This window comes from Drosophila arizonae, chromosome X (assembly GCF_054131065.1).
Source record: "Drosophila arizonae isolate 15081-1271.41 chromosome X, UAZ_ARI_1.0, whole genome shotgun sequence".
In the NCBI taxonomy this organism is placed as follows: Eukaryota; Metazoa; Arthropoda; class Insecta; order Diptera; family Drosophilidae; genus Drosophila; species Drosophila arizonae.
In genome coordinates, this window is record NC_142927.1 from 18669757 (window position 1) to 18684338 (window position 14582).

General features: G+C 42.0%; 2 protein-coding genes across 6 annotated transcripts in view; both read right to left on the bottom strand.

Annotated features, from left to right (window-relative positions):
• Positions 1-13620, bottom strand: part of LOC108620087 (uncharacterized) — a 241107-nt gene extending 227487 nt beyond the window's left edge. For all 4 annotated transcript variants that reach the window (XM_089474705.1, XM_089474708.1, XM_089474700.1 and 1 more), the window contains exon 1: positions 13024-13620. The gene's annotated coding sequence lies outside the window, so the exon portion shown is untranslated. The remainder of the gene's footprint in view (positions 1-13023) is intronic.
• Positions 5835-7418, bottom strand: LOC108620215 (kelch-like protein 2). 2 transcript variants are annotated; one of them, XM_089474394.1, is made up of 3 exons: positions 7256-7411; positions 7045-7191; positions 5835-6977 (listed from the first exon to the last, which is right to left on the bottom strand). In XM_089474394.1, exon 3 carries the CDS (start codon positions 6957-6959, stop codon positions 5934-5936), a length of 1026 nt encoding a protein of 341 aa, XP_089330520.1. In that variant the 5' UTR covers positions 6960-6977; positions 7045-7191; positions 7256-7411; the 3' UTR covers positions 5835-5933. The 2 variants fall into 2 exon arrangements, with proteins under 2 accessions (XP_089330520.1, XP_017872607.1); XM_018017118.2 differs by having other exon boundaries at positions 5835-6971; positions 7045-7418.
• Positions 13621-14582: the final 962 nt, after the last annotated feature.

A 14582-nucleotide genomic window follows, 5' to 3' on the forward strand; every position in this document is an offset into this window, starting at 1 on the left:
TAGGCGCTCGAATTGCTATCAATATATTCGATAGTAGCGAACACGAATGGTTATCGATATATTCAATATCAATGACTGTTATCGATAGGGAGTCAGTGCAGCCATAAATCAACTCACTTTCTCTCTCTCTCTCTCTCTCTCTCTCTCTCTCTCTCTACCTCTGTCTCTCTCTCTCTCTCTCCCTCTCTCTCTCACTCCATCTCTCTCTCTCTCTCTCTCTCTCTCTGATTCTCTGATCGCTGACTTTAGTAGCAACTTTAAAGCACCTTTCATCCCTTCAATCTTATTCATAAATAGAGGGCATCTATTAGTCGTGCATTGCCCTTGCCAATATTTCCATGTAGGTATGTGCGCCATTTTGTTGCATTGTTTGCTTTTAAACCGTTATCTTCTAATTATTTACAACTAGCCGTATTTACGCCATCCCCCGCCTATGAACCAAAACCAACGGCACACCAGCCCCCACCCAGCTCCTGCCACACCCTTACCATTCGGTACGCCCCCTGCGAGCACAATGGTCGAGTGTGCGCAAATATTTGAAAATTCACATTTTAAATTGCAATCGGCAAATGAAAGGGAATCGAAGCGCGTGTAGAAATTTTCTTTCATTTCATAAAATATGGACAGAGAATTCAATCAATGTCAAATGAATATTTTCATCCGAATGCAGGCAGAGAGCGTCAAGTTATTATTTAACATTACTTTTCAGCTTTAAATTGATTGAGTTTCAATTGGAACGAGATTATCTCCAAACTCGGCCAGTCAGTTGAAGTGATTTGGGGCTAATAGCTTGTAGATATATATGACAGCTTCGAATATTTCGATAATATCATCTCAAAGTATATCCGTGTATATTAAAGATATAATATGGTATAGATATAGGGTTCAATTCACAGTAAATATATCCAAATATATTAACGGTATATTATAGATATAGATATAGATAGAGACAATATATATAGAGTTTTATAAACAGTAAAATATCCATATATATTAAAGTTTTTTTTTTATAGATATACGATACAAATATGAGATCTTATTATCAGAGGCTATAGACGAGCTAGTCTTATGCTAATGCTCACATTTGGCAATGATATACATATTGCATATATACATCAACATATTTTATGAAAAATTTTAGTTAGATTTAGATATATGTATTTTGTGCCTATGTGAACTAATAATATGTGCGAATCGCTCAAGTTGCTCTTCAGAACCAAATAGCGCCCGATTTTGCAGTCAAGTGAAGTGCAATTAACAAATATTAGCGAATTATTGCAAAAATACAAAAAAAAAAAAAAAACCTCTTAAATGATGTGAGATAAATAAATCGTTTCTATGGCGGAAAAGTAAGGTCAATGCCTGATTGGAAAATACCCAGCGACTTCTGCTGAAGTTTATCAAGTTATAGTGTCCGTGTTGCCCAAAGAGGAGATGATATTTTGGAAAACTTAGAGATGGACAGCTGGCAATAATTTATCGAGACGATCGATATTTATCTACCACCACTGTGATGTATCAACTTTAAGATAAGATAAGAGCGATAAGAGGTGGAACTTCAGAAATCTTAGAGATAAGCAAAAATATGTCGAGACAATTAAGAAATCGATTGTTATCGATCTCCGCTGTGATTGAACAACTTTATTTCTTTCTGATATGCGATAAGAGTTGGAGCTTTAGAAATCTTAAAGATGAGCAGCAATATATTGAGCCACTTGGAAAATCGATTTTTATCGCCTTCCGCTGTGATTTATCGAGCTATGGCATATTGTCGCAATGCAATAAGAGATGAAACTTCACAAAACTTGAAAAGCAAATGAAATAGCAAATAGCATAGATTCAATATACGTCAAATGGGATTCCCTTTACTTGCACTTACTATTCCCCGAATAGTATTATGTGCAGTGCGCTGCGCGATTGCCAATGCCAATTAGGGAATCGATTGTTATCGATTTAGTTCAATGGGCTATCAATGATTTGGAAAATACTTGAGCTGCACTTGAAGTGCTTACGCATTGTTAAAGCTGCAATTTACAAAAAAATAAAAAAATAAAAATAATAATAATAATTATAAAGTTAGCTGGAATTTTAGCTCAAAGTAGCTTATTCCAAGTGTATGTATATAGAAAAATATATATAAATAACAGGAAAAACAATATACAAGTTTTTGTTTATCATGCATAAATGGAAATAATAAATGTAAATACATACATATGTATATATAAAATGAAATCAAAACTATTTTCAACTGAAGCGAAACTAAATAGCACAACATATTTTATTCAATTTAATAATTTATGCAGTTCTCGCCGCTTAATTTTACGGAAAACATTTTCATTTTGTTGTATTTAATTTGGAAGTGGACGGAATTAATCAAGGGAATGCCAAAGGATGAACAACTGTATAACAACTGATAAGCGCATTTGATGTGCGCCATATGTGACATATGTCCTTTTAGACACACACGTGTGTGTTGGTGTGTGTGTGTGTGTGTGTGTGTCGGTGTGCTATGTCCCTTTGCCTTATTGTGCAAATGAAAGGAATGTTGTGTTTCTTTATCCTCTATTTTTTTATACCCTGTTTTTTTTGTTTTGTTTTTGGGTTGTGTTTTGTTTTATTATATTAAACCTAGCCGCACAAAAGAGCTCACTAATTTGTGCAAAGCACACACTCACATACACACACACACGCACATATTTATTTACCTAACTGAGCTGTGTATATTTTTATGAACAAGCGTAGCCAAAAAAGGTTGCATGAGATGCGTTTTATGTTGAGCATTTTGTAAGCCAGCCCCAAATGGATGGCCAGCACTTGTTTAGCATTATAATTTCTATTATCTAACGTTGTCTGCCTGGAAACACACACACCTACAGAGAGGGAGATTGAGAGAGAGAGACAGACTGTGGCTTTTACGATCGATGGCTTTGATCTGGCACTTAGTTGGCTCGCTCTTCTCTCTTGATCCACTATGCACAGTGGTTAAGTGATTTGCTAATTTACAATTGAAGGACACACACACACAATGACAAGATTGGCGTGCAAAGATTTTTCATCAAGGAGCAGCACACATGCTTCACTGATTGCCAGCAAAATGGGTTCCGTGCCAGGCCGTGCCGTACCGTGCCGTCCCATTGCGTCCCATTCCGTTGCCGTTACGTTCCGGGGCATGCCCATCGACAAAGGGAAGCATCCATAAATAATTAAACAGTTTTGTGCTGTTTAAGCATATCATAATGTGAGGCGCCTCAAAGAGCAGCCTTATCCATAAACCAGATGCTTGGGCGCCTTTGCCTTTGCCAAAGCAGCCGCAGCGTGTCCTGCTCGTATCCTGTTTACCCCTACGCACATGTGTGCGAGTGTATGTGTGTGTTCCTCTGTGTGTATGTGTGTGTGTGTGTGTGTGTGTGTGTGTGTGTTTTGCCATTTTCAACAAAAGCCCTCAAAGCTTTTTCTATGCCCCTCCAGCAGCTCTGTCATCCTGATCCTTTTTGGCACGCCCCCTGCCGCCCGCCTCCCGCCCGACGGCCGCTCGCCGACCGTCGCGCGTCTTTTATTTATGATTATGCATGCCAGCCTCCGCCTTAGCCGTCTCCTGCTGCTCCTGCTGCTCCCACTGCTGCTCCCACTGCTGCTGCTCCTACTCCTGCTGCTCTGTGGGCTGTCCGCATATTCTTGTTGTTGTAGTTGTGCCTGGCGCAGAGCCACAGAAATGATGCCACAAAATAATTTAAAAGTAATCAGGCAACAAATGTTTGCCCTGTTTTAGGCGCAACACATGAGTTGGGCTTTTTGCATATACATACATATATGTGTACATATGTATGTGTATAGCTGAGGCATTGTAAACTTTTGGGTCTCTGTCCCTGCACACACACACACACACACACAGAGACAGACACACACATATGGCACAACATTCTAATTGCCATACACAATAAATTTATTAAAGACATTCAGCCGGCATCAGTTGCTGCATGCCCCAAAAGGCGCTTAACTCGCCAAGGAACTTTTTTATAATTAATTATTTGGCTAATTTGTTGAGCCGAGAGCGAGGCCAGGTCGGAGCAGGTCGATCCGGTTCAGGTCGGGTCAGGTTAGGTCGATTGGAAAATCATTTGATTTGAGCTGCATGCTGCAACAAGTGGCAACAAGCGGCAGGCTGTGCGCTCGTTGCATGCCCCTTAAGCAGCTGCCAGCTGGCACCTGTGAGGTGGGCGTGGCACGGTTAAGGCTAAGCTGCAGCTAACATGTGACTGAAGCATCAACAAAGTTTGCTTGCTGCTAAAAGGGCGGCAGCCAGGGCGTGGCACAACAATAATGACGAGAAAAAAAGAGAGAAGTGTATGTGTGTGTGTTTGCATCTCTGTCTGTGTGTGTGTGTGTGTCTGCTTAATGGCATTGAAAGAGAAACTTTCTAAGGCAGCCCTGACTTTTTGGGGTCATTGGGGTTAAAATGATTGCACGTCATGTCCAGGCACGTACATGTGTAGCCTGCCCCTCTCGCTGTCCCTCTCCCTCTCTCTCTCGCACTCGCTCGCCCTCACTGTGTGTGAGCTATTCATTATCCAATGCATTAATGTGCGTCCAGAGACGCATTAATATGCAGACTGATTCGTCGCAGACAACAACAAAAAAATGAGAGAAAAAAGCAGAGAAAAAGAACAACAGAAAGATACTGAAAGAGAGCGAGGGAGATACAGTAAGAGAGAGGGAGGAACAAAAGAAGAGAATTATAATAACATTTTGTGCCGGGCGGATGCAGACGCTGCGGCATTTAAGTGTCTATTTATTTGCGGTCTGACAAATTGAATTAAAACAAGAGCAAGCAGCAACTTTTTTACAACAACAACAACAACAGCAGCAGCGGCAGCAGCAGCGACAGCAACTGTTGTTGTCGCACTTAACATTTGCAAGATTTACACAAGCGCATGGCAATTGGAAATTGCTCTGGCAAATTGAGCAGCAGCAGCAGCAACAACAACAATAACAGAGTTAATATGAATGGGCTACTCGAGACAATGGCAAAGGCTGCCACAATGTGAGGGCGTGGGGGCAGTGGGCGGAGGACGGAGGGCGCAGGGGTTGCGGGAATGGAGAGGTTCAGCTGGGTCTAAGGCGAGCCAGCAAAAGCAATTAGTTTTACTTTGGAAGCACTCAAATGATTTAAATTTAATTGGGGTCAAGAATATGCACACACACACACACATACTGAAGTGTGCGTACGTGTGGGTGTAAAGACGCCAGAAGCCAGAAGCCAGAGCCACTCGGTCAGCGTAGGCCCAGATCCTGTGCAGGAAATGACGCGCTGCGTGCTGCTGACATTATCTAATTAGGCAGACGCTGCAGCTCGGCTCGGCCTCGCATGATTTATTGCTGCTGGACAGCGCTAAGCAAGAGAGTGAGGGAGAGAGGGAGACGGAGCGAGGGAGTGAGGGAGAGAAAGCGAGAGTTTGGGAGAACTGGGGAGAGTGTGTGGGCTTAGGGCACGCCGAGAAGGAATGCCAATGTCACGCTGGCTGAGAATGCAGCCGGGGGATGCCACGCCCACGCCCACACACACACACACACAGAGACGCACACGCACACAAATTGGACAGCTGTGGCAACTGCTGCCGTTGCACGCTGCACTCAGCTAGCTGTGCTTTTTGTTGCGCGGCAACTGCGGCAACTCGAACTCGAATCGCAGCCAGCTGGAAATGTAAACTGCAATCGACATTTAAGCGGATTCAGATGCCGCATGAGGTTGTCAAGGTAATTGAGCGCTGCAGATTAGATGTGAGCAGGAGCCAGAGTGACAGCCAGGACAGCAGAGGACAGGACAAGGTGAAATATTCCAGAGATCCGGGCAGAGTTTTCATAATTTATTATAATCGTTGGGTTATTCAAATCAAGCAAGCATCAGCATCAGCATAAACTGTAAGCAAACACGTTTAGTTGAGAGTTATGCGAGCCAGAAAGTCCTCCATGCAGCGCAGCTTGGTGATATAGGTGAGAAATTCAATGTGCTTAAAGCCGTACAGCTTCAACTGCTTCTTCCGCTGCATGTAGGGGCACTCCGGATCGGTGATCAAGCAGCGCGACCGCAGCCGCAGCTCCTCTTCCTCAACGCCGCCCTTTTCGGATCTCTGCTGATAGAGCATGGCGTACTCCAGGAACGGCATCAGCTCGTCGGCCACACGGGGCAACATCTCGTGCAGGCGCTGGCTCATATTGAGCAGAAACATCGGCGGCAGCAGAACAAAACGCACCGTACGGAACACAATGTTGAGGCTGGCTTTACGGGTATGGTAGTCGCTGAAGATCCAATAGAGGGCCGCGTAGAACACCTCCAGCTCGTGCTGCACGGCCAGCTTGTCGGAGGACAGCAGCTTCACGACACAGCCCAGAGCCATGTTGCGGAACTCCTTAGTGCTGACCATCGGCAGGAAGTACCGTCGCACACAGGTCATCATCATCCTGGCGATGCCCAGCTTCTTCTTCCTTGTGGCAGCGAAATACATGTTCAATGCGTCCATTTCGGTATGGAATTCCCGATCGGCGAACAGATCGCAGATGTTGGACACCAGCCCCGGTATGAAGTAGTAGCGTGCGGCGTCGAGCAGCTCAAGCAGCTGGCGGCGCTTGCAGCGTATCTGATCCAGCAGCATGTAGTCGTAGGCCAGCAGGAAGCCATCCTTCGTTAGATTCTTCGGCAGAGCGGTGATCAGGCCGGTGGGATAAACGTTCTCACAGAGCAGACTGAAGTGGCGCAGCACCACGGCATGGCAGCCGTACGTAGTGTCGCCCGCCACAATCAGAATATCCGGCTCGCTCTTTGTGCGGAACTTCTCCAAAAGGATCTCGTCAATGTCCACCTTATCTGGCCTGCCCATCTCCAAATGTTCATTCTCCAAGTCGATGAAGCGATGTATGAGTCGAGTATGCTGCACCATCTTCTTGGGTTTCTCTGTCTCCATGATATCGATAAGCTATAGCTGAACGAAATTGAGATCACTCTGTGTGCCAATCGTCGCACTCAGCTCGCGCTCTCAGCGTACTCACTTGGGGGACTGGCAACGAGACTAGACCACTGAAATATCCTCCTGGACGCAAAGTCAGTTGTGTAGGTCAAAAAAACTATTTTATATATGCCTATGGAATGTGTTTCTGTTTACGGTTATTCGCCCAGCGCAATCTCTAAGGGCTGAGCTTAAGGGTGAACGAAACTGTGAAGATTTTTCCTGATAGTCGAACGAATTTGTCGTTTTATTACCAAATATTTATAAAATGGGAGAAATTTGTTTGTTTTTTCTTTTTTTTTCTTGAAAATCAAAATGTTGAATTTATTCTGTATTTTTGTTAATATATAATGCTTACAGTTGAAGCGCTTGATATTGAATGAGAAATACAGTTTGTAGTCGGAGCGAATGTGAGCTAGAAAAACACATGAGCTACTTTGATGGACTGAAAATGAGAATGGGAGCTGACAAGGCCTACGTGGATTATATCCAGCAGAGCTGAGAGCTGAGGCTGGAACAGTTATAGCAACCTAAGACACCTGCTGCAGACAGACCTAGAGTCATTTGGGTGCTCAGATCAGCGCTGCCTCTAGGTAACACTAGCTAGATGGATCAATGGATTACCCAATCCAAGAGCCTGGCTCTGACTCTGACAGCTCAAAGCACGGAGTGAACTGAATGCTGGATGTCGTAGAACCTCTACAGGTCCAGCCTTCATTCCTGCCTTCTATAGGGACCATCTCGAATAGCTCTCAAGCCCAACTGAATTCATTGCACTGAACATGAGCGCAAATTTAACGATTTCAATCAATCAAATTCGATTATGCATGTTACGGTTAGCTGTTGTATATTAAAGGCGAATGCGCATAAATCAAATGAAATGCAATTTAATTTGTTAATTGGGTAATTTAGGCAGCTGGCGTTGCTGCTGAATCGTGCCACTCGCACGACTTTTGATGGCTTTAAATATTAAGTGAGCTGCCAGAGAAAACATAACGAGTACACTCATAAAACACACACACACAGACACACACACATGCACACACATATACGCAAATGTGGTAAGCAAATGAAAATGGAGGTAACCGCAACATTTTAGTTGCATTTGCAACGTTCGCCACAAGAGGCAGCACCACAAGGACCAAGGACATTTACCTAAATTAAAGCTAATGAATTGCCTCTTCGCGTTGGCAAGGACTTGCTGCCGTGCCTCAACCACACCATGCCGCTCTCGCTCTCTCTCTCTCTCTCTCTCTCTCTCTCTCTCTCTCTCTCTCTAACCATTCAGCCACCCACGCTGCCACGCCTCCTCCACCTCCTCGCTCCATCGCCCACAATCCCTTTTGCTTTGCTCATTGTTTCCATCTAACTTTCGCCATGGCATCAGTCGGCGTTGGCCACATTTGCCCCACTGCCAGCATTCCATTCCACCTAGCCACCCCCCCCCCCCTCCTTTTCTCTCTCCACCTTCTGACTGTGCCACTTGTCCTGCACGAGCGTACAGGAGCAGCCACTTTGCTGTCTGCTTTAATTTGCATTGCACTTGTGTATGTTTACATTTTTTATTTCATTCATTTTCACTCTTGTTTCGCAATGGTCTCCATTTTACCTCCTACACACACACAGAGTGTGTGAGAGAGAGAGAGAGAGAGAGAGAGATACCGCTGCTGCGCCTATTCTCCTTTTTCTGTATTTTAATGAATAAGTGCACTAAATGGCAACGGGCACTGCAAATGACTGAATGAATGCTGCGCCTTAGACGAAAACTCACACACACACACACCTACACAGGCGCGCAATATAAATAAATATGCTCAAACGCGAGTTGTGGGCCAAATAGGGCTTGGCCCAAGTTAAGCAAAACAAGCGATTATCCTTGAAGCTCTTTCAAAGTATAAAGGCGACAAAGAGAGACAGACAGAGAGAGAGAGGGAGAGAGAGAGAGAGAGGGAGAGAGAGAGAGAGTCACTTGCTAATTATAAATATAATTCCATTATATCTCTAGAGTAAAGCAACAATTCAAAAAATAAATTACACCTAATTTGTTCAACAACAAATTTGCTGGATGTCAAATCAAATTAATTTTAATCCATAGAACGATAAATATTCCGCTGATATATTCATAAAAAAATATAAAATATTTTAAAAATATTTACCACAAATATATAAAATGAAGTACAATAAGAGCAGTTAGAAAAACCCAAAAATTAAAATCGGAAAAATTCACATATATGAAAATATGTTAAAGCTACATTATGAAAATAATAAAAAATAAACTATTTCTTTATGTTTAAAAATATTAAAATTTCAATCTTAATATTAATATTAAAACATTAAAAGCAAATATCAAAACAAATATTAAGAGGCACATAGCAAAATATAATAACTTCAAAATAAGTAAATAAATAATTGTATATGATTTATTTATTTTCATGCACTAGACTACAATATTTCTTTAATTTAAAATTCGATTTACTACATTTAATTTATTGCAATAAATCATAATCTAGTTTGAAATTCAATTGCTTAAGCTGAAACCTTGAATTTCTATGCACACTCAAATACTTAGAGGCCATACACTAGATATCACACACATATACATATATCTATATATACATGTATATATAAATATAGGTGTTAGGGAAACATAATATCCTTTTTATTAAGTCTTTCAGGCTCGCTGTGCAACGGCAGCGGGTGGCTCAAATAATTGCCTTAAATTAGTTCGGCGCCTGGGCTCAGCGTTCGGCAACAAAGTGACCCTCAGAGAGGGAGTGGGTGTAAGGGTGGGCAGGGGAGAGAGAGAGAGTGTAACGGGAACAGCCTAGTGCCAGTTGGCAGTTGGCAGTTGGCAGCAGCAGCAGGAGCAGGAGCAACACCAGCAGCAGGAGCAGGAGCAACACCAGCAGGAGCATGAGCAGCACCAGGAGCAACAGCAGCAGCAACAGCAGTAACAGCAGCAGCAGCAACGGCAGCAGCAGCAGCAGCAACGGCAGCAGCAGCAGCAGCAACGGCAGCAGGAGCAGCAGCAGCAGCAACAGCAGTAGCACCAGGAGGAGCAGGGGCAGCATCAGCACTGGTTCGTTACAAGTACCTTATGCAGTAATTGAACTACTTGTCTCTCGAAAGCTGCTGCCGCTGCTGCTGCATTCAAGTGTAATTCTTAATTTTTTTTCTCCTAAATTATAAATAAATTTATTTGCATACACATAAATGAATTCATGCAGACTGCAGAAATATCACCAGGACTTGAACCATGCAGCTGCATTTGGCATTTGTTTCAACGGGCTGACTCCTTTAATGAGAGACTAATGAGACTAAGCTAACTAGTCGACGGCATCTTCGCAGGAAACGCACTGGTTCATTGCCTAATTGGCTAACTGGTTGGCATAATGAATGATGGACTGACTGATTGATTGAGTGATCTACAGATGTCTACAGGCGATAGGTCATTTGATGTACTGTAGGATAAGCTGATTGGATGGTGAACTTTTTGATGGACTGTGTGATAAATTAATGGACAAATTGATTGATTGCCTGATGGAGCGATTGATTGATTAGCTGATGTAGCGTCTGTTAGATTTCATGATGAAATAACTAGCTGATTAAATTACTAATTGATTGAGAAACTGATTGCTTAGCATCCACTACTGATTGACTAGCTGATTGGCTGTTTGATTGACTCGTAGATTGATGGACTAACTGTTGTACCGACAAACTGATTAAATTGATTGAATAAATGATTGACCAAACGGCTGATTGATTAGATTGATAGACTATCTGATTTACTGACTGACAGACTGAAGGACAGTGTTTGATTGATGATAACTAATTGATTGATTGATTGTTCCATCATTTAACTGATTCGCTGATTAGTGGGTATATTATTGATTGCCTGATTGATTGACTGATTAACTTATTAACCAACCGCATACTACTGTATGATTGACAGTAACTGTCTAATGAGCTTATGATTGATTAATTGCTAATAGATTAACTAATATAATGATTGGTAAATGGATTGATGATTGACTTAGCTGATAATAAAATATTTAATAATTGAAAAGCTGAAAATTTGCAAGCTATATGATAGCTCATTGATGCCATGTGATTGATGTATTACTGAAATTATGTAGGTCTGACTGATTGATATTAATTAAAAGATCAGTCAAGCAAAAGCAACACCGTTCGTCATCAACTGACTGAGCTGACTACATATAATCTTATATAGGTATTCTATGAAATGAGAAATGCAATGGCTCACAGCTAGGACGGGGCACTCGGGCATACTAAAGTCTCTTAAATAGGTAAAAAATAAACGAAAGTCTTAATAAGAAATGCAAGAAATAAGAGCAGCGCATTGCTGGCAGTAATGAAATTTGCTTGTCTGAGCAGCAGCTGCGAGTGTTTAGCACATTATTCATATACTCATTTCTTGTGCTTCAGAGTAAGCTCTGATTTGGCCACGTTCTCCATGGGCCCACAGCAGCAGCAACAGCAGCAGCAGCAGCAGCAGCAGTGCCTTGGCCATTACTTTGCCAGCGGCTACACAATTTCCGGAATATTTATGTGCCAAAGGCAAACAAAAAACTAAAAGAAATGATACCCAACTAAAGCAGGCGCAACAGAAAAATTGTAAACATTTATTTACTGTCCATTTCCGCTGGCTTTTGATGCTGCTGCCGTTGCTGCTGCTGCTGCACTTTCTGCATTTCCATTTGTATATCCATTTGTAGTCATTTTTTGCCAGCTTTTTAGCCCGAGTGCTTATTTTTTGTTTCGTTTCTTTTCTTTCCATTTTTTTTTTTTTTTTTTGTGATTTTCTGTTTAGCTCCAGCTCAACGTGGCTGAGCTCCCACTTCGGGCGAAAGGATTTTTGAAGGCCAACACGCAGCGGCCATGGCGCTGGGTGCTGCTAACTGAATCAATGCATCGCATGGCAAAGTTGAAATCAGAAATAACGCCTCAACTGTGCACTCTGATTAGGCATTGGCTTAAGTAAGTGACTGAGCGCCGCACGAGTTTGGCTTGGAGTTAACTTTGGAAAAAGTCTGGGAATAACTGAATTCAAAATTATTTTATGCTCACTCACGAAATCGAAAGGAGTATATTGGTTGTGTGTAATGACTACTTGGCCGGTCTGTTTGAATGCAAGCCAAAAACTTGGCAAATTTTAAACATATATTCATATTCTGGAATCAGAAAGTATCAAGATTTTCTCACTTATGGACGCGGCAAAGTGGAATTGGGAGCTGGCAGCATTACGTCCCTAAGTGAGTATTGCGCAGTCGGTAACACCCTCAGCCTTATATACAAGCCATATAAGCCTTCAACTGTTCTCAGCCTAAACCAATATCGGAATTTTTTGTACACAATTCAATTGGCCTCAAATTTCCTTTCGAGTTAGCTAATAAATTGATTTCAATAAAAAATTTTTTTTCTATGAATTTTGTAATTAAAATTAAATAATGTGCAATTTACATTAAATTAATTTTTATTGAAAAAAGATATACGAAAAAAATGAAACGTTTTATTTAGCATTGATTGCTAACATAATTAAATAAAAACAAATTTAACAAAGCCAAAATAATTATAAGCAAACATATTTGTAAATATTTCCGCATTTTCATTTTTTGTTTGTGTTTTTGTTTATGTTATTTACAATTTCTTTTGTTGAACAAGTGAAAGTCAATAAATAGAAACAATGGCAACAAATTTGCATAATTAACTAAACATTTATTAACGATGCTTTAGCTATGGCTATATCATTGCCTAGTCAGATGCATAATATTTATTGGATTTATATTAGGCGTATATCTTCCGGCCATATTTGCGTCAATCTCTAATGTCAAGTTCTTGCGGCTATTTGGCACTATCAGCACTATCAGCAGACCCCACCACACTCCCCTTCCCCCGCTGCCCCTTTAGGGGACTCACTCAAGTCTTAATTGATATAAATTTCTGCGGTTTTTCGGGGTCGACAAGATTTGCGGCTTTTGTTAGCTAGCGATTCAAGGCTTACCCGCACGAATCTCACAGAAGGGCTCTTGTTGTTGTTGTTGTAGCTTTTGATTTGTTGTTGTTGTTGTTATGATTTGTGTTTATTTCGGGCACTTGATACTATCTGTTTACGTTTGCAGTTCACTCACTGGACAATGCGCAACGTGCGCCACAAAGCGCGCTTCGATATCTCACCACACGCGGCGTCACAAAAAAACAACTTTATTTGCGCTCAAAAAAAAAAAAAAAATTCCGAAAAATAAAAAAAAATAATTTGGAAAACGTAAGCAAAAGGAAAACTCGTATCGCTAATCGTAGCTATGCCAATGACTATTGAGCAGTTGTTTAGTGGCTGCCCCACGGCACAAGCACCGCACGCACTGTGAACGGATTCCGGCAAAAGAGTTTCGTACCGTTAGACGCTGCTGCACGTACGTCGTACGTACGTACGCCGACTAGCAACACGTTGAACACGGCCTGCACTGACTGACTCTAGCTGGCTGGCTCGCCCTGTGGCTGTGGACCGGACCGCAGCAGCTGAAAATCGCGCAAAGACTGAAGCTGAAGAATTGCGACGGCAATCGGCCGGCCCCAGACCGAACGTGTGCAGCATCCACACAGTGGCAGACGACGCACGCCGCACGAGCCACGAGGCACGATGATGACGACACGAAGCGAACGCTGGCGCCACTTCGTGCCACCGCTTGTTGCAGCAACATCGCCCAGCCGACAGACAGAATGTTGCCGACTGGGAAATTTGAAATTCACGCTGCGGGGGCAGCTTTTTGCTTTGGCTATTTCTGTTGCTGCTGTTGTTGTTGTTGTTGCTGTTGCTGCTGTTGTTGCTGTTGCTGCTGTTGCTCACGTGTACGCGTAGGTCAGTGACGCTTCGCTGGGCTGTTCAATTTATTTTCACGCTGCGTCTGCGTCTGTTTGCTGTTTGTTCAACAATTTCCCCTCGCTTTTGACATGTGCCACGCGCGCGTCGCCTTGTCTCTCCTCATTTTTTTTTTTTTTTCTTTTTTTTAGCTTGTTGCCGGCCACGCTGCCGGCTTTAGGCCATCGGCTTCACCAGCAGCTCGTTGCTGCTGCATTTATTGTTAACAGATGACAAGGCAACAACAACAACAACAACAACATCAACGAGCAGCAACAACATTTGCATATTCCATGAAACTCGGGCATATTCAGCAAAACGTCAAGTAAAACCATCTTTATCAACATTTCGCCTTTGACACATTGACCAGCTCAGCTCCCACAGTGCGCTCGCTGGCTGTCTGTCATAGGAATTAACGCATCTGAAATTCACTGACCCGCTCTATAAGATAGCCATCTCATTCACGCGTGCTTCACATATTGTCTATTTATAGAATTAAGTGCATACGCGTTTATGGAGTTTGTTTCTTTTTTTTCGAGTATTTTTATTTGCTTCTATATATCTCGCATTCCTAGCACAAATTTATAGATTTATTGTACTGTAAAAAACAAAAAGTAAATAATTTTGTAATAAATAAAAATAATAAAATTAAATTAATTTTTTGAAAAGTATATTTTTAAGATATTTATTTTATTTTTAATTTT

Coding starts and splice junctions, on each gene's coding strand:
- LOC108620215 (XM_018017118.2), bottom strand. CDS start 6,959: ATGGAGACAGAGAAACCCAAGAAGATGGTGCAGCATACTCGACTCATA.